The following is a 25,546-nucleotide window of genomic DNA, read 5'->3' as shown; positions in this document are numbered from 1 at the left end:
GCGGGCAGGTGTGAGATTAATAGGACGCCGGCAGTGGCGCAGCTGCTCAGCGTAGCACGTCGCACAGGCTGTGGTTTCCAGGTGTTAGAGGAACTCCAAGGCACGAGGAAGTGCATCCGGGGCTTCAGCCCTCGGCTTGCCGCCATCTCCTATATTATGCGATGCTGCAGTGCTGCTGCAGCTATCTTGCCGTAGCTGCATAGGCTCCATTGGAGGATGCAACCTACTCGCTTGAAGAGGGCGGCAGCAGGGCGCTAGGGTGGTCGAAAGACGTACTTAGCCTCTGCTCGCCTACACTGGTAAGATAATGCTCGCACGGCGACCGTGAACGTTGCTCGTCCACAATGGTCACAGGTCTGGAAACAGCAGCTGGAGCAGCACAGGTCATCTCGCTTGCTTTCCAGGTCTTCCAAGGATGTATCGACGCGTACAAGTTCTGCCATACTGCTCAAGTTATTGGCATCGAGGGCGATCTGCTCCGCACAAGATTGCAGATTGAGCGATATCGCCTGGAGGAATGGGCGCAGTGCTCACACCTGACCACGTCGAGCCCCGACGCGAGGCTGAACTGGCCATTGATATACGACATCCTGGAGCAACAGTATACCATCTTGACCTCGGCGGACAAATTGCAGAGTAAATATGGCCTGACGTTGTTGGCAAATGAAGTTGAAGACGGGAAAGAGGAGAAGAGGGAGGAGGACGTGGGACTTGGCAAGGTTCTCCGGCGGCTCAGGCCCAAGCTTTACTCCAACTCGGCTTCATCAAAGGCAATTGCAAAGGCCAACGGACCATGGAAGCGCATGCAATGGGCAGCAGGCGGGAAAGAGAAGGTCGTGAAGGTGATCGATGACCTCGGCGAGCTGAATACGCACCTCGAGCGCCTCCTGGACCTCCCCGACCGAACATGGCTGAAGACGGGTATGGGCGCCTTATTGCGCGACGCCCTGAGCCATACCACGGACCTGGCCGAAGTCGAGACACTTCAGGCCCTTTTGCGTCCTGCTTCCGGCGTCGGCGATGCTGCAATTGCCAGCGCCGCCCGATTTAAACGTATCCGCCTCGTGCTAGGAGTCGACCAGCGCCCAGGCGAAATCCGCCCACCCCAGACACCAGCCATATACAACTCCATGCCGCGCCTCAAGATGATAAAAGAGAAGAAGATAAAGGCCGCTGGAAGTGTGCTGGCAAGGGCTGGCAGCATACAGCTCGCGACGTACAATGATGACCCAGTACTCGTCGAATGGCGACACACTGATACTTCAAAGTACGACGTGTTGGAGAAGCACATGCAAGCACTGGCACTCCTGCTAGGCAGCGTTGACAATACATTCGCCACTCTGCCTTGTATAGGCCTGACTGCTTCGAGAGAGTGCTGCAGGTTTGCGCTGGTGTACGAGGCTCCCCTCTCGACCACCGAAGAGCAGCGCTCATTACTCACGCTTTGCGATGCCATGGCCTCTCGGCGTCGCATGGCTCTTCGAGACCGCCTGAGTATAGCTTGCACGCTGGCAGAGGCTGTATTGCAATTACACACCGCCGGCTGGCTGCACAAGAGCATCAGATCTGACAATGTTGTTTTCTTGAAGAATGGCCAGGATCTAGGGCCGTACTCAGACATTGGGAAGCCATATTTGATGGGATATGACTACGCTCGGCCAGAGGCTGAGACTTCGCTGACTGAGCTACCAGATTCTTCTCTCCAAAGTGACCTCTATCGACATCCAAAGAAACGCGGCGCCGTGGCTACTGGCTACAGAAAGCAATTCGATCTCTTCGCCTTGGGCTGTGTGCTTACAGAACTTGCTTTGTGGGAGGGTCTCGTCACCACGCTGTCCCGATTGTCTCTCGAGGATTGGCACAAGGCGATTGAGGATGCGGAACGCACCAAGAAAGACCTGAAAATGCCCTCCTTGCTAGATTATTGGGAGGATCCGCAGTTCGTCGAAGACGTCTCTCACGCGGCTGGCTCGCGGTATCTTGAGGCTGTTCAACTGTGCTTGAAAGACCCATCTCCTGAAGCCGATGGTGAGCAGGCATCGCTGGAAATCCAGCGCAGCGTGCTAGAAAAGCTGCAGGAGTGCCGGGTATGAGGATCACGAGGATGGGAGGCAGTCGAATTGTCAGGCATCACTTTGTAGGCATTGTGGTTCCGTCCATGCACTTGCATGGCTCTGTACAAGCCGTAACCACTTCGCGAAATTACCAAAGTCGATCGTACAATTATTGCAAATAGTACAGAGCATTCTGTGGCGCTCTAGTCATCTAGCTATTGCAACAATATCGTTCCCAAAAGACTATGGCTGCATTGACATTGTAAGAATGTGGTCGTTTCTTCTATGGTGCATCCGTGTACATAGATCCGTGACGCGCAGGGGTCAGTAAACACAACGTCACTCTGCGTTTCCCGTTCCCTGCTTGCATCCATCAGAGTCTCCATCCTCATCCCCCATTCGTCCACATCACGATGCCATCAGACGCTGTGGCAGTAGGCACCCAGAGGTAGGCCGTCGGTCGCACTTGTGTTCTTTTCCTTGGTCATGACGGGTCGCAACCATCAAAACACCATCGCATCGTGCGCACTGACATTATTGCTCAACCGCGGTTCCACAGCGATATGCCTGAGCGAGACAAACTCTCCTGGTTGACACCGAAGCGCAGGAGGACCACCGGCAACTTGAAGACGAATGGCCATATGAAGAAGGTCACCGAAGAAGGGTTTGGGGCCATCATGGAGGACAATGCGCCGGACCACGGCTCTGAACGACCATCAGGAGTGTCGCGACCAGCTTCGCAGCCGCATGTGCCACAGATCAGCAAAGGCGGCGATGGTGGCCTGTTCTACGCATATGCGCGCAAGGTGAGATAGCACATATAGACTGCGAGAGATATACTGACGGGGGCCCCACGACCAGGACGACGACTCCGAATCATGTTATCTACTCACGTTCGCCTCAGCGCCGACTGCGAACGAATGGTGGCTACTCGTGCAAGCCAACTTCCCTGCTGTTTCACGGCCGAGTCCGCAACTCTTCACGCTGAACAACCCGGATATGCTATCGCAAACGTGGATACATCCAGCCTTTGAGCACTTGAGGAGCAGGTGGATGTATATCGCGCTGTCGGACAGTGTATCGAACGGTTTAGGCGGAGCAGCGCAAGGAATTATACCACTGCAGGATGCGCAAGGGAACATGCTTGGGGGAAGTGCTCCATCCAGTACGCCTCCTCGACAACGATCGGTTCGACATCGGAAAGAGCAGGACAGTAGGCCAGGAGATATTGATGCTCGACTGGACAGAGTAACCGAAATAATGGAACGCAGTACGGACAGCATTGACAAGCTTGTACAGTCACAATCGGGCAGCTCACAGAATGGCCATGGGTACTTTGACACAAGCCCTCTGGCAGTACATTTTGGGAAGATGACAGACCTCCTCGCAAGGAATGTAGAGAACATCGACAGCATGTCGAAGAAGCAGTTCGAGCACGAGCAGCGCTTGACGGAGGCGCTAGAGGAGGTCTCACGAAAACGACGGGAAGATCGGATTGATCTGTCTCAACTGTCCGCGCACCTAGATCGCGTCAATCGAACGCTTGACCAGTCGGCCGTGCAGCGAAAGGATGGCGTACGCTCGCCGACAGAGAAGCCTCCAGCCATCGATTTTACGCCAGTGACCACGAAATTAGAGGCGTTGCAACAGGCCATTGATCAGAACTCATCAATCAACCAGAAGCTCCTAGAAGAACGATCAAACGCAGACGCCGAGGCACGATATAAAAGTCAATTGGATCTACTACCCATCTCGGAAACATTGGAGAAGATTCACGAAGCAATTGAGAAGCAGAATCTACACTCGACGGCCATACTTGAAATTCTGCGAGACGACAAGGACGATTCACTCCGGGTAAGCAAGACCAACGGTGAGACACTTGATCGCTTATTGCAAGCTCAAATCGACACGAAAGAGATCGTTGAGCATAACAGCGGCGACATCGATTTTGGACCCGTGGCAGAACACATGGACGCGATTCGAGAAGCGACAGCGGAAAATACCCAGCAGATCAAGGATTTCATCGAACATCAGAAGAGTGCAAGCCCCAGCGTCCAAAGCGCCTCGAAGGATATAGACTTCAGTCCTATGACAGACCGACTTGACCGCATGCACGGAGCATTAGAAAAGACCAGCAATTACTTCCAGACACAAAGTCCCGGCACTGGTGACACGAAATTCCTCATGTCGGCACTCTCATCACATTTGAGCAAAATTCAAGCAGTGACAGAACAGAATGCTGCCGCGATCAGGAGTATGCGAGAGAAGCCTGCTCCGCCTCAGAATTCGTCAGCTCCTTTGATGAGCGAGGGGATGCAAGACATGATACGAGAAACGAACGATCGGCTACGGGAACTCACCAGTGCGTTATCATCTGGGCAGACTGAACACAAGCGTACGCCAGAAGCGGATGTGCTTCTGAATAGACGAATCGAAGCCACTTCCGCGCAAGTTCGGGAGCTCATGGCTGGACAACGAGAGATGGTGAGCGTCGTGCGCGAACTGGCTTTGAGCATCACAGCGAAAGAGAAAGAATCCTGCGATCACGTCGTCATACCACCGCCGAGAAAAGTAGGCAAAAAGATTGTTGGGTTTGTGTACGATGGGAAAGAGGGTCTGGGACTGGGGTAATCAGACATGTATATCTGGTCATCGCTGCATTGTACTGTACTGCATACCTAGTACATCATTACTTTCTATCAATAGGTTCATTCGCAGGAAGCTCCGCTCTTCTGCCTTCACTTCCGGGAGCCTCAGCCAAATACCCACTCTCGTGACCCACAGCCTGCGCGCCGAGTTCTTGCATACCGTATCCAGCATTTCCGGGTACCGGCGGAGTATGCAATTCTTGCACACCATTCTTGCCCCATCGCGCAGGGTCGCCATTGACTTCGCTGCGCATAGGCGGGCTCTCCATTTCTTGATGCATCATGACTTTGCTGCCGTAGGCTTCGTTCACAGCCGTATTGTCTGCCGGCAGTTCGGAATCGTGCTGGACAAGCGGCGGCTTCTGATCTGCTTGGTATGCTGAGTCTTCGACATTCTCGGCGGGTGCTTCGACACGTTTCTTCCGGAAGACGAAGAACCACAGGAGGCAACCAATTATGGCTAAGCCGGCGACTGCGCCAATGACGATTCCAGCTATCGCGCCGCCGCTGAGACCGCTGGAGGCCGAGTCTTCTGGAGCTGATGAAGTGCTGTTGACAGGTGGCTTGTCGATTGCTACCAAACTTTCCGTGTCCAGGTTATCGAAGCTGGCTTGAGCGACTGTAAAGTTGTTTCGTCCGAAATCTGCTATCACGTACGCCTCTTGGAAGAAGGTCCTGCCGATCGTGTATTGCGTACTATTGGCCGCACGGCGGATGGGAAAATATCTCGTAGCATTCGAATAGAAGGGATAGCTAGCTTCGAGATCGAATGCCGCGTACGGCAGCCTGATAGCCTGCGAGTCGCTGACGGTAGCGCCGATGTTGGGGCCCACGGTGAACGTAATGGTAGGGTTGAGCTCCAAAAGCTGATCATGTATTGTCTCGTTGACCACGTAGAGGTCTGTTGTGTTGTCGTAGGTCAATCCAAAGGCTGAAGTCCATAGCTCGATACTATCTTCCGGCACCCAGATGTGAGGCACGGTAGAGTCGATGAAATGCATAGTCGCAGACTCCCAAAGGGTGATAGTTCCATTCAGAGTGTTTTGTCCTGTCACAGCTGTCACAGCGACTTGAAGAGGCCGGGAATTATCAGCGTCCATGTCGAACGACTTTCCAGTTTCTTGTATTCTGTTTCTGTCGTATCCGCCAAGTGTCAAAGATGCCGGACTTCGCTCTCGATATGATGCTCCTGCAGTATATGCCCATGACAAGGACGCAATCTTGTTATCATTCACGAGCGTGCTCAGGAAGCTGTCAATCGGATCATTGAACTCTGTGAAGTTGATCGGCTTCGGGCCTATCCCAGCGATGCCTAGCCAGAAGGATGGATCTGCAATACCAGCTACGACCTGTCTCTCAAGGCTCGGCGCGTCACTAGAGTTGCCCCATATCACGGTGTCGAAGCCATAGAGCCCATTGCCTCCATATCCGAGCTCCGCTTCCTGAGAATTGAGCGTGTAAATACCACTCCCTATCTGCTCCCAAGAGCTGGTCTCGTTTGTTGCGAAGCCAGAGCTGTTCACGCCGTTGACCGGCAGTGTTCCTCGCAGGAATCCGCAATAACCTGGATCATCTGGCGAAGCTGCTATGCATCCTTCCGAGACCGGTATCCATGTTTCTTGATCTGCCGTTGAAGGCAGGATTCTGAACTCTTGCGGCGGCGTTCCTACTTGAACGATGAAGCTGTTCCAAGTCCCGTCGTTGCCGTCCCAATACGCTGACGGTGTCCACGATATCGGCGCGGGGATCGTGATATTCGTCGTCATCTTCAGGTCGTGAGTCGCTCGGTCGTTGGGCCTGAGGTCCAGCTATGCGTGCAAAGAAAGGCGCATGTCTCCGGACGTGTCGTTCGCTCTGTCCTATGCTTCTCATGAATCGTAAATGCAAGAGTGTGGTGATAGCTGATGATGAGAATGAAGAAGACTCGCCTACCGTGAAGAGGAGAGTGCGCTCCTGGCACTCCGCCCTCGCCTATACTCAGTTCCATGTCGAAAGCTGAAAGGTCTGTCGTGCAAGCGAATCCTTCGGTGTTGCACAAGCGCTGAAGTTGATGATGTTCCTGGATGTCAAGGAATGTGATTGGGTCGACTCTTCCACAAATATCCCGGCCGATACCCACTGCATGGTCCAGCCTCAGCAGTCTTCTTGGCAGCAGCAACAACATCTCCTAAATTCCAGCAGAACGCGGTGAGTCGACATATTGTCCAGAAGGATTGGACTTCCCAGTCTGTGATCGTAGCTTGGTCGGAGAAGCTGCCGGTCATTGCTGCCAGCAGGCACAAGGGAGCGTCGGACCACGTCCCGGCGAGCAGCTTGCGGGGTCTCGAGACGAGACGAGCTGTCTTTCCTGCGTTCTTTCTCGGCTCCACCATTTCAGTTCAGCACTTTTGTTCCGATGATGAGCGTGCCCTCCCTATAGGGCCACAGTAGCAGAACTCCCCTCCAGTGACGACAGTCATCATCCCACGTCACGACCGGCGTCTGAGCTGTAACCATCAAAACCCGAAAACTTTGCGCGCCTCCGCATGCTGCCCCAGTGGAGTGGGCAGACCGACGATTTCCCACCGTTTGGCATCGAGACGGCCTGCTATACAGCATGCGGTAGCGTAACATAACAGCCTGATCAGGCTAAAGATCGTCAAACCACGCGATGCCGACGCTTCTCCAAAGTTCGTGGGTCTTTCACCAAATGAGATGACGGCACTTCAATCGAGCTCTTGCAGCCGAGCAGAGTACAAAATGTGCTCCATTCTGCCATTGTGCCCTTGCTAGAAGGTCGTCCCAGAGCTCTTGTTGTACAGGCACGAGAAGCCCATCATGAAGCTGACATTCGCAGCAGTTCTGCTCCAGGGCCTTCCAGCTCTATCTGTCCCAAGCCCACATCATGGCGAACACTCCGGGCCAACATGTGTTGTCAAGCCAGCAGGACAGAACGATTCAGCGCCCGCTATCATCAAGGCATTCGAGGATTGCGGCCACAATGAAGGCGATGCGCGGGGCCGCGTCGTGTTCAAGAACGAGACGTACCACATCAAGTCGGTTATGAAGACGACCGGACTTCGCAACGTTGATATCGAGCTTCACGGTACCCTGCTCTGGGATCAAAACATCCCGTACTGGCTGAACAACTCATTGCCTGTGGGTTACCAGAACCAGTCCTCAGCTTGGTCGTTCGGAGGTGAAAATGTGAACTGGCAGGGTTTTGGATATGGAACGCTCGATGGTAAGTGCTGGGCGTCCTCAGCCTCGTAGAGATATGTGCTAATGCAACACTGCAGGTAATGGTCAAGTGTGGTATGATTTCATCAACGGTACAAACAACTACCCTGGCCGGCCTCACAGCATCACCATTACTGGCACAAAGGACAGCTACTTCCATGGCATTCGATTTGTCCAGAGCCAGATGGTGTGTTCCTTCGTGATCCTTGTGCTTGAATTGCATGCTGACTGATTTTAGTGGACAATGACGATCATACACTCCGAAAATGTGCTGCTGGAGGACATTTACATCAACAGCACAGACACCAAGCAGGCAGTCGGGTTTGACTTTTCATCTCTGAATGTGAGTCGCCTCATTCCCAACAATTTGTTTCCCGACACTGACACCTCATAGACCGACGGAGCTGATACCATCTACGCGAACAACATTACCTTTCGCCGTTTCACTGTCGACAACGGCGACGACTCAATCAGCGCCAAAGCCAACAGTACCAACATCCTCATCGAAGACTGCGACTTTTACACTGGCCTCGGCGTGGCCATCGGCAGCATCGGGCAATACGAGGACCGCTACGAAACAATCGAAAACATCACAGCACGCAACATCACAATCAACCACATGCGTTACGGTGTCTACATCAAGACGTGGACAGGAGTCAGCACCGGCTACCCTCCAAACGGAGGAGGCGGTGGCAGAGGTTACGCCGCCAACATGACCTTCGAAGACTTCAAGCTTAAGAATGCAAGCGGCATCTTTGCTATCACACAGTGTACCTCGTACAATGGCGCCAGCGGCAACTGCGAAACTTCGCCATTCAACATTAGAGATCTGACATTGAAGAACTGGTCTGGTACTACCACGAGCGACGTGATTGGAGAAATGCAATGCAGTGCAGCTGCGCCTTGCACAGGCTTCACAATTGAAGGAATGGAAGGCATTATTGACACTGTCAACAACACTTTGCCTTCGCAGTATTTGTGCGATAGTGTCATCGATCCCACTGGGTTCGAGTGCACCGGTGTCCCATACGGGGAGAATCCGAGAAAGTAAGAGGTCAGCCCGGAGACGTTGATGGCGAACTTGCAATTACAGATGAACGATATGTATCACGCTCAGGCCCCTGGTGCCAGTGACCTGACCTGGCTATCGATGCTATATTGGTAAATATCCCACTATATATATTCAAATCTAGCTCAGGCAATGTCTCAATCAGCCAGCAGCGGGCCATCGCTCTCGATTTGTAGCACGCTCCGCTGTCCAGAGTACTCCTGTGTAAATGGCATCCAACCTCTCGTTTATTCATTGCTCTCTCAGAGCTGCCAGCATGACATTATGTATGCTGTCTGGCATTCCAATACCCAGCGACTCGCGGGGTGAAGACCCATCGTGAGAGCTCGGCCCGATGGTTGCCGAGTGTGGAGCATGTCATCGCCGGTTGTTCTGTCGACATATGCAACTACAACTAACTAGATCACATCTTGAGCAGATCGGAGTTGCTAAAGAGCAGCAGAATGGCAGCTAAGGGGGTGTCGAGGAACGGCCAGACCGGCCATGATACAAAACCTAACGGGACTCCACCTCGACGACAAGCACAATGGTCAGAGTTGCGGCCGAAGAAGAGTCCGCTATCGAAGTCAGTCCAGTTCGAATCGAAGGACTTCGCTAATGCAAACGGAATAAAGCATGAGACACCTCAAGTGGATGGCAACCACAACACCACAACATCTCAATCCGAAGCCTTCCCTCCTGGCAAAAAGAAACTCATCCTCAATGCCTTCGTCGAAATGTGTTCCGGTCACCAATCCCCAGGCCTCTGGCGACACCCTTTAGACCAATCCTCCAATTTCAATGACCTCTCTCATTGGACTTCTCTAGCCCAGCTTCTCGAACGCGGTCACTTTCACGGAATCTTCATCGCCGATGTCCTCGGAGGCTACGATGTCTACGGAGGACCTCAAAACCTTTTACCTGCTATTCGCTCCGGAGCACAATGGCCTGTGAATGAGCCTTTGAGCGTTGTACCAGCCATGGCAGCTGCAACGAAAAGCATTGGCTTCGGAGTGACGGTTTCGACGAGTTATGAGCAGCCGTATCATTTGGCGAGAAGGTTGAGTACGTTGGATCATTTGACGAAGGGGAGGGTGGGGTGGAATGTTGTGACTGGTGAGTCGAACTCTCTGAGGAACTCGAAAGACTGTTCATGTTGACCTGCTGATGCTATATACAGGCTACCTCGACTCCGCAGCACGAAACCTCACAAACGGAGGCTCCCAGCCCGAACACGACGAGCGATATGCAATCTGCGAAGAATACATGGACGTCGTCTACAAACTCTGGAACTCCTCCTGGCGCTCCGACAGCGTCAAACTCGATCGCAAATCCGGAGTCTATACCGACCCTTCTCTCGTCCGAGAAATCAACCACAAAGGGAAATACTTCGACGTGCCAGGTCCACATTTCTGTCAGCCCTCGCCACAACGTACACCCGTCATTTTGCAAGCGGGGACGAGTCGTGCAGGGAAGAACTTCGCAGCCAAAAATGCAGAAGTCATCTTCGTCAGCGCACACGCACCTAGCAGTGTGGCGAAGTCGATAGCGGATATTCGAGGTCAAGCTGCGAAGCTAGGGAGGGATCCTAGCAAGATCAAGTTCCTGGCCAAATTTTGTCCTGTGCTGGGACGTACGCATGCTGAAGCTGAAGCGAAGTACCGAGATTACTTGCAGTATGGTTCGTATGAAGGGGCGCTGGCGTTGTTTGGTGGGTGGACAGGTGTTGATATGGCGCCGTATGGGGACGATGAGGAGCTGCGATATGTAGAAAGCAATGCTATTCGAAGTTATATTGAGGGGCTGTTGAAGAGTGCGCCAGATGTGAATGGTGGCAAGTGGACGAAGAAGACGCTTGCGGAGCACATCATGGTTGGTGGATTGGGCGCCACTTCTGTGGGTACACCTGAAGAGGTTGCTGATGAGATGGAGCGCTGGGTTAGAGAAGGAGATGTCGATGGTTTCAATATCGTAAGTCGTGCTGTTTCAAAATTTGGATGTGTACTGATCCTCTGTCTAGGCATATGCGTTGATGCCGCAGACGTTCGAGGACGTTATTGAGCTGTTGATACCTGAGCTGCGGAAACGAGGTTTGTTCTGGGACGGTTATCATGTTGCAGAAGGGACGTATCGCGAGAATCTGTACGAAGCTTCCGGGCAGCACGAGCCTTTCGAGGACCATCCTGCTGCAAAGATGATATGGGGGCCATCATCCAACACAGTTGGCTTTGCAGACGGCGGCATCCATGGTGTCAATGGCCATGGCGCCAGTGAAGTCAAAGGCTCCACTGATGAGATATTACTAGATCCAACAGCAATGCAACTCGGCTAGAGCGTGTCGTGAGTTGATGCGCATACTCAATCGCATACGGTGTGCAGTCGGAAAACTCGCCTCCGTCGTGGCATGCACATCTCGATGATGATAGATTGGCAGCTTGAATCCTCGCTGCATCGTTCGGTGAGGTTCAATGTCTTATTAACCAGAGCAGGATGATCCCAGAATAGACGGCCGTTGTGAAGGAGCGTCTATTCTTGTGGGAACGGTTGCGCACGCAGCCACGTGTATGCACCACTCATGTTTCGGAGTAAACAGTCCTTGCAGACAGACCTCATGTGCAACGCCTACGCATACACCATCCGAAGTGATCTGCTTCTCAATCTCCCACACGTCGGATCCGAATGGGCCCGCGGACCTCGTCTAGATCGACGTCGTCAATCGACTGACCTTTCTGCAGGATCTCACACTGTCCATTTTGTCGCAAGTCCCAGGCGATTTCGCGGACCGCTGGCATAGCATCTCGCCACTGGGCATAACCCAGTTGTTGTAGCTCTTCGGCAGTCAGCGCTCTGGCGACTTCTGACGGGCAAAAGGTCTTGGGTGGATGCCTCTGCCGCAGGAAGTCCTCCAGGCGCCGTTTCAGGATGGTTCCGACATGGTCATCGTCAGCTGCTCCATCGTCGGACATATCGACCTCGTTGAAGTCCCGCAGTACCGCAGCTCCCGACCGCACGGTTGTATATGATTGTTTCTCGTTCCCTTCGCTACCGCCCTCGCCACGACGAGAGGCCGTGGTGGGATGCTGCAGGATCGTGGTGGTAGTGGAGCAGCAGCCAGCCGACGAGAGTACGACAGAAGGAATCTGCAGTCGAAGCAAGCTACGGCAGCAGCGTTGGCTGGAAGCACCGGGCAAGTGGAGAGCTCGAGACGGGCAAGTTACAGAATGGGTTTAGGCGAATGTTTTGGGTGCGGGAATCTGAAACGTTGGCCTGGGCGCCTCTTCAGGGCTGGACGCGCGAGGCTGGGAGAGCGAGCGGAACGATGCTGGCGGGTTTGATTCACTTGCGAGGCGGAGGTCTGAGGGAGCATAGTGTGTGAGTATGGTATATGCGGTGAAGCTCTCATTGCACCGCAGTCTGTCGTGCGATGGTCGTTGGCGGCGCATCTGGAGAGCGTGAACGAGGGTCCCGCCGTGCCACCCGTGCATTTCTCAGCATTGACCTTAATAACTTTGAAGGCGCTCCGCACCAGGGCTATATATAGCATGCCTCGCAGTGACAGGGAGAGCAGCGTACCGACTAGACGCAGGCCCAGCGGCTGTCGTGCTGTCATCTGGCACGGCGCAGAATCAATCATTCCATTGACGAGGACTCGCTATTCGATTCAGCTGGTCTGAGGGGCTCGTGGTGAAATAATACTCAAACCATACACTCGTCGATCCCGGCCCCAAAACTCTCGAGGCGAACTAGAGTCCGTCCTCCAGGCGCGCGAGCCATCCCAGAGGATCGCGAATACTTTGCCCAGGCGATCGACCACGCCGCCCGAGAGGAGCTGAGATTGCTGGCCGCAGCGCAGCGCAGCGCATCAGCAACAAGCAAGCAGTCATCATCGTCCAGATCTGTCGTCAGATCGGCCTGCGACTGCGGTAGCACCGCGAGCGACCCTCCCACAGCACCACCACCACCGCCGTGCGCTGGGACGACAGCATGGCACAGGTCATGGCAGCACAGTCCTCGCTGTCGCCGTCCTTCGTGCTCTCGCCCCAGCCCGAGCCGTCGTCGCCCAGCATGTCCTCGACACGGCCCGATCGATCAGAGCGAGACCGTCGGCGTCCATCACAAGCCTCCAACAGGATGTCGTTGTCCCAGCGCTCGCAACACTCGCTGGCGGATCGATCGCGACCCCAATCCACCGCATTCCCGGCCTTTTCATCAAGCTTGTCCTACGCGCTGGTCCGCGACTTCGCCTACCCGTCCTACCATCCCATGCACTATGGCGGCCAGCCCGAGGAAGAATCCGGCGCAAGTACCCCCGCCGGGTGGGAAACGAGTCGCAGAATGTCGGACAGTGCGGAGAGCGGCACCTCTGGCGGCAAGTGGCATGCTGGGCCGTGGGGCGGCGATGGAGTCATGTATGGCGATCCAGTTCAAGACATGGAGCCATTGCCGAGCACTAGTTTCGGCGCAGGAGGCGAGGACTGGGGCGACGACGAGACCTCGTTCAAGATGAACAAACACCGCAAGAGCAGGTCCTTCCACGATATGCCCAACTACGAGCGCGGCAGGCGGAGGTCATCGCAGGGCAGGAGTCGGGGATCGGAGGAAGCTTCGCAGTCGTCCCAGTACGATCCAGCAGGACGAGACGCGCTGCGGCAGAGCAGAGGGTATACTGATAGCGGAGAACGCTTACCCCGTCGAGACTCCCACTTCGCCGCAACGCTGCCCAATCGCAGCTTCCACAACTCACAACCCGTCGATCTGGAGTCGGATCTTCCACTGGATGCGGAACCATCAGATCACAACTCCCCGCAGCGCGAAAGCATGGGCCCCGAGGATGAGGAACTGTTTGCTGGACCGTCACTGGCACTGTACGGCTTCGAGCCAGAGAACGAGAATGAGCTGCGACTTGTGGAAGGGGAGGTGATCATGGTATCGTATCGCCATGGACAGGGCTGGCTGGTGGCAGAAAAGGATAATGGAGATCAAGGCTTGGTGCCAGAGGCATATGTCCGCTTGTTGAGAGACATTGAGGGTTGGGATGAAGAGACGGGTCAGTTTATTGAGGGCGATCCTTTTGGCATCAGTGGCGACGACGCTGTCACACCAACGGAGGACCTGTCTATCACGAATCGATGAAAGCGGGCATCCGTTATTGCTGAGGACCAACTTCTTGGATCCTCATCACCCAAATGACGAAACACCATGGCGAGAGACAACGGGAAGCGGAGCACGACTGATAGCACGGACCTGCTCCTCAACACGCTCCACTGACGTCCCGATACTCTACTGTTCAAGATTCTGAACAGCGCTGTGCCACACGCTCTGCCTTCGACAACCAGGGGTCAATTTCTGACCATCTCTGGACTTGCACATTGGAGGCGAACGTGCTCTCTGCTCATACTGTAGTGGAATTCGAACATTCCATGCACTGGTACATCTCCGACGATGGTACGGCTCACCGCCAGATTGATGCAGGCAACCCGTTGATCCTGCATCCGAATGCCGGGGTATGCGAGAATGGCTCGCCGAACGCAAGATTGGAGCCGGCCGCGCCACATACGGTCCTGTGGTCATCCAAGTGACCTCGCTTCCATAAATTGTACAAGTTTCCATCGCTGCAAACCCGGCATGGGAAGCCCTCGACGATAGACGAAAAATGAGCGTAGAAGCAATAAGAGGTAGAGCAGCAGGGTAAATGAAATAAACAGCGGCTACAAACGCGTCCCGAATGCGCAAACGATGCCAAAGAACATGTCTGCTAGTACGACCGAAACTTGTGACGAAGCGCTTCCATTCCTCGAGGCAGACGATAAGAAAGCTGCTCGATTCGCGTAGACTGGGAAGTAGGACCCACCCTACTGCCTTTTCCGCGCTGGCAAGCTGGATGTTGAAGATCGGCGTCAGGCTCCGGCTTATGGACTCGATTGGCCCTGTAAAGTGAAGCTTGCTCTCAGCATCTTTCGCTGGCTCTTGTCGATCCATGTGATGATAAACATCAGTCTCGCAGCTCGTTCGTCGCATAGTAGGAAAGGTGAGACTGGTGCAATCACCCACGAATGCGCCGCTCACAGCAACAACAGCTACTTCGCAGCCCATAGAATTGGTTCGCGTGGACGCCAACAAATTGTCTTATGGGTCTTCGGACTTTCCGCATCGCCTGTTCTCCTGCATCTGACCTTCAGTAGCATCCCGTCCGAAGCGCTTTGCAGAGCGAGCGGCGGAGTGAAGTGGTATTTCTGGTCCCTGATTGGCCCTGCTGTTGATTGTTCGCCTCCACCGCCAAGCATGAGCTGCGTTTCAGCCGCAGAGAACAAGCAACACGGCAACTTTCCACCAAATGTGCTTGACAGACACCCTCCCTGTCTGCTAGCCAGTCTTCTATCATCCAGTCAATGCTTACGATCGAAGACAGTGCTCGTCAACGTTCCCTACTGGCCCATTTCCTATCACTACATCTCTTGGCAGACTTAGCTCTTGCGCTATGCGGATGGGATCTACTTCCCGGCCAAGACTGTGAATGCAAGCCGCAGCGAGCGCAACGAAGAACACTGGAAGAATGGCCAAAGAAGTCTACAATGCCGAGGACGCGACTCAGGACAGTATCCCCATCGTCGCTCCGCGCTCGGAGTCGCCGCTCTATGCAGATCAAGTTCATTTGCCTTGGCCGTGTGGGCTTCCACTCACGTCTCGTAGCACTCTCCCGATGGCTATGCTCCACTGCCCTTCTATACGATGAAACACGCAATCGACACTGACGACATTGTCCCCTTTCGCGGACGCTGCACATCATGGCATGATACCTCTGAATTCAGCTCATGAGCCATAGGCATTGGTCGCCGAGCGCATTGCCACTAACCAGAGCGTCTCTTGGCTACATGAAGCACGAAAGAATAGGCGATTATGATAAGCAATGGCCGTGTTGGAAGTCTCGGTATATAGTAGTACTCCATCGTCTTCATTGTCCGAACATCAACTCACCACAGCACTCCTTTGCAACCACGCCTCGTTTCTTGTCATTCTTTGATAACCCACACTCACTTTAGAACAACCACATTCATTCGACACAGCGACACGATGCCTTCTGTCAAGAACCTGCTCTACACTCTCCCAGCAGTACTGCCGGCAGTACTCGCTCGTCCACACATTGACCGCCGCCAAACAGCCCAAACCATCCCAGGCAAATGGATCGCTCGTATTGAAGACAACGAAGTTCTCGACACCGTGCTCTCCACCGTCTTCGATGCTGCCGGCGTGCAATCCACCGGAACCTACAGCGTCGGAAACGTCAAAGGCTTCAACTTCGACGGCGACGATGCCATCCTGGACATCCTTCAAGAACTTGGCGCTATCAAATCCGTTGAGCCAGATGTCATGATGCACGCTTACGTGCCACTTCACGTCCGCCAGTCACTACACCATGTCCGACAATTGCCTGGAAACGGAACTGGCAATGGGACTTTCGTCACTCAAGAGGATGCTCCGTGGGGCCTGAGCCGTATTTCGCATAAGACGAATGCTGGAAATGGCAGCAGCTATGTTTATGATCGATCGGCTGGAGAGGATACTTTTATTTATATTATTGATACGGGGATTAATACCGAACATGAGGAGTTTGAGGGACGTGTGACTCTTGGTGAGAGCTTCATTCAGGGCTCTGAGGGAGAGGATGATCAGGGACACGGAACTCATTGTGCGGGAGTAAGTCCACGAGTGCAATATCACTGCTAGATCCTTGCTGACATGGTTTCTACAGACTGCTGCAGGAACCACATATGGAGTTGTAAGTGGAGCCACTCGGATTGTTGTGGGCATAAGTGACTGACTTCATCTCAGGCCAAGAAAGCCAACCTCATTGCTGTGAAGGTCCTTGACGCGGAAGGAAGTGGATCGAACAGTGGCGTGCTCCGTGGCATTGACTGGTAAGTCTGCTTCCTGGCAGAGATCTTGACCATGATTGATCACTCACACCTCACCTAGGGCTGTCCAGCACGCCACAGAGAACGGCCACCTTGACCGCGCTGTCCTCTCCATGTCTCTCGGCGGAACCTTCTCTCAAACCACCAACGACGCCATCGAGGAAGCCACCAACGCCGGCGCTTTCATCACAGTCGCAGCCGGCAACGAAGGCGAAGATGCCTCCAACAGCTCTCCTGCTTCCGCTCCCTCTGCCTGCACCGTCGGTGCCACCAACCTCCAGGACGCCCGCGCTGACTTCTCCAACTTCGGCGAAGCCCTCGACATCTTCGCCCCAGGCGAGGACATCACCTCTGCATGGATCGGATCCTCTTCAGCACAGAACACCATCTCCGGAACCAGCATGGCCACCCCACACATTGCTGGTCTGGCTGCTTACTTGATCGCTTTGGAGGGACCAAAGAGCCCTGCGGCGCTGTGCGAGCGCATTCAGGCTTTGGCACAAAAGGATATTTTGGAGGATGTTGGTGAGGGTTCGGTGAACTTTTTGGCGTACAATGGTGCGGCCAATTAAGCGTCTTCTATGCCATCATGAGCTAGGAGGATATGATGCTTTGGGCAGCTGCGGGACAGTGTGTGCTCCATTTGGACATTGATGTAACGACAACGACAGAACGTGGAGATACGGACCACGATTTTCTATGGGATAAATGGGTTTAGGACATAGAATTGGATTTCTTGGACACTGAACTCTTGTTTCCTGTTCTGTCTTTGAATGTGCTGGTTGCTTATCGTTTGCGGACCGCTGACGCTGACGCCATCTGGAGGCTATACATTCATCTGGCATTCGTGTTATTCGGGGCCGAACTCTTCACGAGGAATCACAAGCTGGAACATCGCTCTGGTCCTCAGAAGGGCAATGAGTCCTGTGAAGTATTGCTTCGAAATGCTGAGAGTATTGCCGAATCAAGATGATATGCTGTGCTCTCTGAAGGAGAAGCGAAGGCGCTGGGGCTAGACTTTTGAGGTGCTGCTACCGAGATGCATGTCAGATATTAGGCTGACAACTGCAGAAGACCGTATGCAGGGCCGCCGAACGAGATCTCGTAAGCGGAGGAAGATGGGATAGTCGCGAGGGATTTTGAGCCTCTCAAATATACCTCCGTATGAAGATCTGTACATCAAGCTTGTAGTATAGTTCGTTGATCAGACCCAAGGTGTAGCTGATGCCGAAGTTGGAAAATCGCTCAGGTGCTGTACTAACTTAGGCAAGATCGGCTCTCCGCCAGTCGCGATCCTTTCTGCACGGAAGGACGGCTCAACACCCGATTTCCAGTGTGTCGAGATCACTCCGCCCTCCAATGTTGACTAATGTTGATTCGTGGGGTGCATTGCCTGGAAGAGCTCAGGGAAAGGATGTCGTTGAAACCCACGTCGTCGCCAAGACAATATCACGCCCGGATGCCAACAGTGCCAGCCTTCTGAGTTCGCAGCCTCCGCGGACCGCATCACCATCACGATTCTTGTTTTGACACGCTACCATCCACCATTCGCGGCGACATCGCAGATGGGAACTCAGCTTACATCATACTTCCGCGCGAAGTCTCCACTACACCCGCCATCTTATACAGCGTCGAGAACGATTCGAAGAGGACAACGACCGCCCAGAGCAGCTGAACCGTAAGCGGAGGACCAGGATGTCAGACCACACCTCACCATGCCCACGCGAACACCAAGAACGACTCGCTTGGCGATAAGCTGCGTGTACGGAACAATACCCGGGGCAGCGCAGACAAGAGCGGTAGCTATACCTGGACCGTTGGTGGAGACGGAGGGGTAGCAATTACGTCTGATTTGGCGTGCTCATCGAGCTGTAATGGAGTACCTGCAGCTTCCATCCGTCTTCTGGACTCGGCACGCGCCTCTGTCTGCTGTCTGATGACCGGTTGACTTACTCCGTGTAGACGGACAAGAGGCGGGCGAAGGGCTGGACAGCTACAGATCGACCTCGCGAGGCCTAGGAGAATTGTCTACGGTGCTCCTACACCTACATCCGGTGATATCTGCTGGACATCGGTTAGCGCGTTCCCGACCACGCGACACTCCTCCGTGTGTGCGTCGCCAGCCGCGCTACAGCTGCAATCCTCAAGTCCCACTTAGAAGTCTTGGAAGGGCATCGCTGCACGTCTTGGGTGTTCTTGTGAATCTTGGGAGGCATCACTCTCCGGCCGAGTCATTATCCCACGATCTGCCCCCGACTCCTCGGATGCGTGGACTCACTTCCTTTGCTGAGAGCTACCACTCCACGTTTCTCTACTCCGACGAACGACGCCCCATCGCCATCTCCACACTCACGATGCCTGCTCGGAACAGACCGCGCCGGCCGGCCATGTACAACACACCTCACATCCGGAACGGAGGATTTGGTGTTCTCCAAGTGGAAGCCGTCACCAATAGACCCGCGTCGATTCAGCGACGGCATCTGGCCGCAAGTCAACTCCGCATGCGCGACATCGAACCTGATGAGTTGAGCTCGTCGGAATGGGTGCGCTTCTTGGTGATGGAGTCGCGAGAACGCGAACGATTCATCTCCGACTTTGTCAGACAGCGACGAGACAGCAGCGCCAGCAGCTCAAGTACACCTTCGACCGACATCGATCGCGAAGTGGCGTACGACAAAGCAGAAGAGGCGAGATTAGAGGCTGAAGACGCAAGAAGGGAGGAGCAGCGCGCGATGGATCCTACAAGATCGCCCTCGCCACCTATGGCTGGTGGTACGAGCAACTCTCGAGGGACGACACCTTTCGTCAGCATATGGGCGAGGCACATTGAGGAGATTGAGCGGGCCGAGAGCGAAGGCACCGTCTATACACCACGAAGGCCAATGCACACAAGACGCGCAGCTGGCGATGAAGAAGCGCCGCCCGCGTACAACAGCATCATTCCACCAGGAGAAGCCCCTCCGGCCTATTCGCCAACGTCGGACGACGAGGGCTCTGCTTCCGGTCCATCGAGGAGAAGCAGGATTAGACGATTCAGTAGTCAGTACTTGAACCGCTTTTGATCTTTGCAAGACCGCAAAGCAGGGGGGTCATCGGAGATGCATTTGTAAACGGTGTTTTGGTCGATATTGATTTTCATTCGCGATGCATGCATTGGGTCCTACCGGCAGTCAGGCAGGCACTAGGCTGGGATAGACGGGACATCCTTCTGACTCCCCTTCACGAAGACACGAGCATCATGAATTGCACGAGCGATGTGTGTGCGCCACGAAGCTCTGCTGCTGCTAAGTATGATGATGTTAGCCGGCGAACGTAACTACTGTAGCTCAGACTGAATCAAAAGCGCTATTGCTTCTCACCCTCCTTTGTTAGGGAGCTTTCATGTTAGGTGCGTTGTTACGTTCGCGACGTGACAGCTGACAGTTGAGAATGAAGCAATCAAGCACACCCCGGGTTTGCCTCATTGGTGCCAAAAAAGCCAACAAAATGCAATACTGCCGCAACCAATCAATAACTTGAAACGGGTTCTGAGCCTCAAGCACATGGCATGACCGGTGGGAAGGACCATCGAGCTTCAACGTGGCGCAGTGGATGCGTTGCCACCAGAGACATTGGAGGCAAAGACTTGCCTGGGCCTTCACAAACAAGATGACACTTTCGTGCCAGCCGAGCAACGTACTGTAACCGTGAGTGAAGACCGTGGGAGAACATAGATACACTAGGCCCAATCAAAAGTAGACCAACATGACCATTCGACAAAAGTAAAAGGATCGCAGTACCTCGAACGAGACTCGAACTCGCAATCTCTGGCGTCGGAAACCAGTGCGTTACCAATTACGCCATCGAAGTGGGAGTCACTGTCAAACGGTTGACAATCACTGGGTGGAGAGGGAGCAAGTCCCTTATTTTTGAGAGCTCATTGGCCGGAGTTCGGCAGCTGGGAGGAAGGGAGGGCAGAGGGAGGGAGCATCTAGGGAAACCCCGCCTGAATTCTGGTTCGGAGATCGCACGATCAATAATCGAGGATTTACAGGGCATGCGCTACAGGAGTGGATACCATGAAGCCTTCACGGTTTGCAGCACTTTTGGAAGATTCGAGTATGTTCAGCGAGTCTCTACGAGCGAGACCAGGACCGGAATGGTCTGCAATGCACCATCGACGCGTCGGTGAACAAACTTATGACAGAGACATCAGCTTTCTAGAGTCTGAGAACTGGGCCACGCAAATCGACGCCTCTAAACTACGCTTTCCGATTTCAACTCGAGAACCGGCGTTTCGGACTTCGCTTCGAATTGAATAAACCTCAAAAGCGTTGAGTACATCAATACTTGTGTCCGTAGGAGATATCGTATCGTCGTAGCTTGATACGAAACACCTCGTCATGAAGATCAAATTTTTGTGAACACACAGTAGCATGTACCAGTATTGCATGATGATAGCTGGAAATACAATACAATTGCGTCGCGCGGAGCTGGAACTCTCGGTGTGATCTGACCACTTGAAAGCTAAGGCGACCTCTTCAAGTGGTCGAGTCAGCATTTAAGCGGTCGCGTCAGCATCCAAGAGGTCGTCTCACTTCTCAGGAGGTCGCACAAGCTTTCAAGCAGTCGTGTCAGTTTCCAAGAGGTCGCATCAGCTTTCAAGGGGTCGTCTCAGCTACGAACAGGTTGAGTCAGCACTTGGAGGACGCATGGAGCACTTCTGATATCAAAAAGGTTCTTGCAGAGAGCTAGAAGTGTCGCGAAAGAGTACTATTCGTATTGTCTGTACGGGTTGTCCTCGGTGCCCTGCGTATATCTAGACCTCTAGTCGCAAATGACAAAGATTTCAGAGAACAGTATGATGACATGCACATGCATTAAAGTCGAGCCAACGGGCCATCTTTCCTCACCACACCGAGTGAAGCCCTCGTGATATCTTTGACAGCATTGCAACCAGCAAGTTGCATGCAGCGTTTGAACTCTGTGTGTAGGATATCGAGCATGAGCTCCACGCCTTTCTGGCCATCGTACTGGGAAAGTGTCAGAACAAGTCTCATCATTATAACAAGCCATGCGACAAAGCATAAGAGAAGTGCACCATTGTCGTACTTACCGCTAGTCCCCAGAGCATCGGCCTACCAACCCAGACACATTCTGCTCCTAGAGCCAAAGCCTTGAAGATGTCTGTGCCGCTTCGAATGCCACCATCGATGTGAACAGGAATACGTCCAGCCGCGGCTTCTACACATTCGGGCAGGGCATCGATCGTTGCTGGGACTCCGTCCAATTGACGGCCGCCGTGGTTCGAGACCTGTAGGCGCATCAGTAAGAGACCAGTTGAGATGCTCTTCAGTGTTTGACTCACAAGAACCCCATCACACCCCATCTCAACCGCTTTGAGCGTGTCTTCCGCAGTCAGCACGCCCTTGATCCATATCTCCATCTTCGTGACACTGCGAAGCCAAGGAATTTCTCGTGCCTGCGATTCCATCAGCGTTTCATCTCGTGCCTCAGTCGATCAAACTGCTGACCCAGCTGTGGGCCGAATCATTGAAGCCCATGAAGCCGTCATCATGTGTCCTATTCGCAACATCTTCTTTCTTCCAGCCTATAATGGGAAAATTCAAATGATTTGGCACGCGGAAGTCAGTTCTCCATTCATGATAGCGAACACCGAGCACGGGACTGTCAGCCGTCAAGAGAATTGCTTTACATCCCTGCTTCTCGGCTTCGCGTATGATCTCAAGCTGAAGTTTGCGGTCCAGCATGGTGTACAACTGCTGTGCGTGGGCGATTCCGCTATCAAGCGCGAGCCCAGCTGAGCGAACATCCTTTGCCGAGAAGTTCGAAAAGGAGCTGATACCCATGTTGACGCCCTTCTTGGCACATGCTCTCGATGTTGCAAGCTCGCCGTCCGGGTGAGCTGCAGCTTGGACGCCTGCTGGCGAGACGCATAGTGGAAAAGCGATTTTTCGGCCGAGGCATGTTGTCGATGTATCTGCTTTGGAGACGTCGACGAGGACCCGTGGTCGGACACGGTACTTGTTGTAAGCGGAATTGTTCTCTGCAATGGTGATCTGATCCGTGGATCCGCTGTTGTAAAATCCTGCGAATGTGATCAGTGTCTACTACCAGTCGCTCGAGTACTGCATACCTCTGACGCTGGGGTCTAGCTTCTTGCTACCTGCTTCCTGGAGATCAGGAATGCAAAGTATCGTTTCTTTTGCTGGGACTGGCACAGGGACTGGTAGTCCTGCCATCGTGATCGAGTTCCAAATCTTGATCGTAGCTAGAGCGCTGCAAGCTCAAACAAACGCAGGAACTTATCTTCTTTGTGTGCGGTGATGTCTTTTCAACTTGGTCAACGCGAAGGGCGTGTCACTGCAGGATCTAAGGTCCAAATGTGGAGAGCTTATCTCAAGCTCCATGTGGCAGGTCCAATGACAATCATCCGCTGGCAGCATCTATTTCTCCGATGAATAAAGCTATGCTCGTTGTGTCACGAACACGTGAATCTTCAGCAAGAAATGGAGCATAGGGCGTAGATTTGATCTTGAGGCTCAATGCTACCCGCTGCGTTGAGCCTAGTGCGTATTCGTGCTTCTCTTGGCCCGCCATGTGAGATCTTGCTCTCTCAAGGTCAGCAGCTTCCCAATATGAGTTTTCTGGCGCGAGTGATGTCTGGAAGCATGTGATATGTCGGTGGACAATAAATCCATGCTGAACAGAGGTTAAAGAAACCAGGCTGAATGGCGAGTACTTTCGTGCATCGGCAGAAGCTGGGACTTCGACCGTCTTCAAGTCCACGACCTACACCGCTACAGCAGATGCTCTGCAGTGGTCAGAATTTGGTGAGCATAAGCACCGTGGTGTACACCACCTGGAAGCGGTGGTGTTTGTCCGGTGACGTTGATCGGAAGATGTGGAAGATCCTGCCTACCAGGATGAGGCAGCAGACTGGTACAACGCTGATATCTTGTCTTCGGCACCGAGGCAGACGACATGTTGCAGCAGCGCTGCATGTGAACGACAGTTCGTCCTCGTTCTCGCAGCGGCCGTTGTGCAGAAAGAAGTCGACGCCAAAATAGCATCGGCTCCCCCAGCCGGACATGGGCAGCCGCAGCCAATCAGGCGGGCAAGAGAGAAGCTGATGCTTCGGCATCCCTGGGAAATGCGACGACAGGCTTCGGACCTGAAGCACTTCCACGACATTAGACGATGCTCTGTGCCCTGGAGAAACGTAAGAAGCTACACATCGAGGCCAAGTATATATCAAATCCTGCGTCCCTTTGCATACCTGCGCCTTTTCCTGCGCCTTCTCGACTACTGCAGCAGCATAACCAACAGCTCGTAGCACCTCAGCAACAATGGGCAAGTGAGTACACGATACAGCTTCTACATTGGACTATCCCCATACTGACAGCTTCCAGGCCAGTACATCCAGCGGTCGTCCACTTCCCCATTGCCTTCCTCTTCACGGCCTACACCCTCGACATCCTCCATACCTACCGCACTTCCCTCCCAGCATTCGCCCAAAATGCCCTCCTCGGCCCCAACGACATCACGCGCAGCTCCTACTACCTGCTCTCCCTGGGTCTCTTGACGGCCATCCCAGCAGTCGTCACCGGCGGCCGCGAGCTTGTCATGATGATCAGCAAGCAAGGCATGCACGAAGCGGACGGCAAGACAGTCCGCACCAAAGTCAAGGCAACTATCGCCCACGCCGTCGCCAACGACATCGTGATCGCTGTCTCCACATACATCTGGTATAGCCGCCGCGCGCAAGTCAAGGACACAATCGCTGGCAAAATCCCCGGCACAGCCGCTGCAGCATACGCCCCATCCAGCGCTTTCGTATTCGCCGAGTTCTTGACCCTCGGCTTGCTGCTGATGGGAGCCAACATTGGTGGCACCCTGACATACAACTACGGCGTTGGCTTTTCGAGCTTGAGCGCGGGCAAGAAGGAGGGTAAGAAGTCCCAATAAGCAACACGCACACACCTACACATACATCAGCCCCGAAGCTCAGCGCTGACCACATGGGACGCCTTCCAGTAAACTTGAGGTCTGGAACTTATGCGGACGATGACAAGAAGCGGATTGAGAAGGCGCATGCAGTGCACAAGAGCAAGATTGCGAATGGTGTGCAGGGAGAGAAGGGAGCTGCTTTGACGGGGCAGGCGCTCGCCGGACAAGGCTCACCTCTGACTGGGTGAGAAAGTCAGGTCAGCCGGTGTCACCAGCTGCAGGGCCGCCTGCAATGTCAGGCTGACGAAGACTGTTGTTCTGCGGTGTGGCTTTTACATGATAGACTAGAAGGAGAGTACTGAAGACGTGATCACGCTGAATGGTCGGATACGTGTTCGAGGAACAAATCAATGCTCACTTGTTGTCCTTGCTCCCTGGATTATTACACTGTACATTTCATCTCACATGAGAGCCGGCATCCAACTCTACTCGTTCTGGCACGCCCGCTACTTCGGCTGGTACCTCACGGCCGTCAGCCTCATGATACCCACCCAGCGCTGGCTTCTCTTCACTTGGTCTTTTTGCTGCAGACAGCTCGTTCGCAGCAGGACTGGACGCAAAGCCTCGCGTCTTCCTTGACTTGGTTCTTCGTGCAATGAAGTACCAGATAGCCAGCGCAAGGATCGCCAAACCCGCCACTCCGCCGACCGTCCC

General features: G+C 53.8%; 11 protein-coding genes across 11 annotated transcripts; 8 read left to right on the top strand and 3 right to left on the bottom strand.

Annotated features, from left to right (window-relative positions):
- Positions 1-344: 344 nt before the first annotated feature.
- On the top strand, positions 345-2,093 carry CKM354_000528100 (uncharacterized protein; the record flags this gene model as incomplete). The annotated part of the gene is made up of 1 exon (XM_044800552.1): positions 345-2,093. One exon carries the CDS (start codon positions 345-347, stop codon positions 2,091-2,093), a length of 1,749 nt encoding a protein of 582 aa, XP_044656487.1.
- Positions 2,094-2,617: 524 nt separating this feature from the next.
- On the top strand, positions 2,618-4,685 carry CKM354_000528000 (uncharacterized protein; the record flags this gene model as incomplete). Its single annotated transcript, XM_044800551.1, has 2 exons — positions 2,618-2,860; positions 2,916-4,685. The coding sequence occupies 2 exons, from the start codon at positions 2,618-2,620 to the stop codon at positions 4,683-4,685; spliced, it is 2,013 nt and encodes a 670-aa protein (XP_044656486.1).
- A 58-nt stretch (positions 4,686-4,743) lies between these two features.
- CKM354_000527900 (uncharacterized protein) lies at positions 4,744-6,468 on the bottom strand (the record flags this gene model as incomplete). The annotated part of the gene is made up of 1 exon (XM_044800550.1): positions 4,744-6,468. The coding sequence occupies one exon, from the start codon at positions 6,466-6,468 to the stop codon at positions 4,744-4,746; it is 1,725 nt and encodes a 574-aa protein (XP_044656485.1).
- A 1,051-nt stretch (positions 6,469-7,519) lies between these two features.
- CKM354_000527800 (uncharacterized protein) lies at positions 7,520-8,972 on the top strand (the record flags this gene model as incomplete). The annotated part of the gene is made up of 4 exons (XM_044800549.1): positions 7,520-7,925; positions 7,981-8,108; positions 8,160-8,264; positions 8,316-8,972. 4 exons carry the CDS (start codon positions 7,520-7,522, stop codon positions 8,970-8,972), a joined length of 1,296 nt encoding a protein of 431 aa, XP_044656484.1.
- Positions 8,973-9,433: 461 nt separating this feature from the next.
- Positions 9,434-11,301, top strand: CKM354_000527700 (uncharacterized protein; the record flags this gene model as incomplete). Its single annotated transcript, XM_044800548.1, has 3 exons — positions 9,434-10,085; positions 10,150-10,940; positions 10,990-11,301. The coding sequence occupies 3 exons, from the start codon at positions 9,434-9,436 to the stop codon at positions 11,299-11,301; spliced, it is 1,755 nt and encodes a 584-aa protein (XP_044656483.1).
- A 322-nt stretch (positions 11,302-11,623) lies between these two features.
- On the bottom strand, positions 11,624-11,935 carry CKM354_000527600 (uncharacterized protein; the record flags this gene model as incomplete). Its single annotated transcript, XM_044800547.1, has 1 exon — positions 11,624-11,935. One exon carries the CDS (start codon positions 11,933-11,935, stop codon positions 11,624-11,626), a length of 312 nt encoding a protein of 103 aa, XP_044656482.1.
- A 1,018-nt stretch (positions 11,936-12,953) lies between these two features.
- Positions 12,954-14,102, top strand: CKM354_000527500 (uncharacterized protein; the record flags this gene model as incomplete). Its single annotated transcript, XM_044800546.1, has 1 exon — positions 12,954-14,102. The coding sequence occupies one exon, from the start codon at positions 12,954-12,956 to the stop codon at positions 14,100-14,102; it is 1,149 nt and encodes a 382-aa protein (XP_044656481.1).
- A 1,938-nt stretch (positions 14,103-16,040) lies between these two features.
- On the top strand, positions 16,041-17,454 carry CKM354_000527400 (uncharacterized protein; the record flags this gene model as incomplete). The annotated part of the gene is made up of 4 exons (XM_044800545.1): positions 16,041-16,664; positions 16,720-16,746; positions 16,800-16,885; positions 16,944-17,454. The coding sequence occupies 4 exons, from the start codon at positions 16,041-16,043 to the stop codon at positions 17,452-17,454; spliced, it is 1,248 nt and encodes a 415-aa protein (XP_044656480.1).
- A 1,782-nt stretch (positions 17,455-19,236) lies between these two features.
- On the top strand, positions 19,237-19,944 carry CKM354_000527300 (uncharacterized protein; the record flags this gene model as incomplete). The annotated part of the gene is made up of 1 exon (XM_044800544.1): positions 19,237-19,944. The coding sequence occupies one exon, from the start codon at positions 19,237-19,239 to the stop codon at positions 19,942-19,944; it is 708 nt and encodes a 235-aa protein (XP_044656479.1).
- A 1,797-nt stretch (positions 19,945-21,741) lies between these two features.
- On the bottom strand, positions 21,742-23,124 carry CKM354_000527200 (uncharacterized protein; the record flags this gene model as incomplete). Its single annotated transcript, XM_044800543.1, has 5 exons — positions 21,742-21,894; positions 21,978-22,175; positions 22,230-22,343; positions 22,396-22,970; positions 23,019-23,124. 5 exons carry the CDS (start codon positions 23,122-23,124, stop codon positions 21,742-21,744), a joined length of 1,146 nt encoding a protein of 381 aa, XP_044656478.1.
- A 1,107-nt stretch (positions 23,125-24,231) lies between these two features.
- On the top strand, positions 24,232-25,080 carry CKM354_000527100 (uncharacterized protein; the record flags this gene model as incomplete). The annotated part of the gene is made up of 3 exons (XM_044800542.1): positions 24,232-24,239; positions 24,295-24,833; positions 24,881-25,080. The coding sequence occupies 3 exons, from the start codon at positions 24,232-24,234 to the stop codon at positions 25,078-25,080; spliced, it is 747 nt and encodes a 248-aa protein (XP_044656477.1).
- Between the last annotated feature and the right edge of the window lie 466 nt (positions 25,081-25,546).

This window comes from Cercospora kikuchii (genome assembly GCF_019650295.1).
Source record: "Cercospora kikuchii DNA, contig_00003, whole genome shotgun sequence".
NCBI lineage: Eukaryota > Fungi > Ascomycota > Dothideomycetes > Mycosphaerellales > Mycosphaerellaceae > Cercospora > Cercospora kikuchii.
This window is presented reverse-complemented; position numbering and strand designations above follow the sequence as displayed.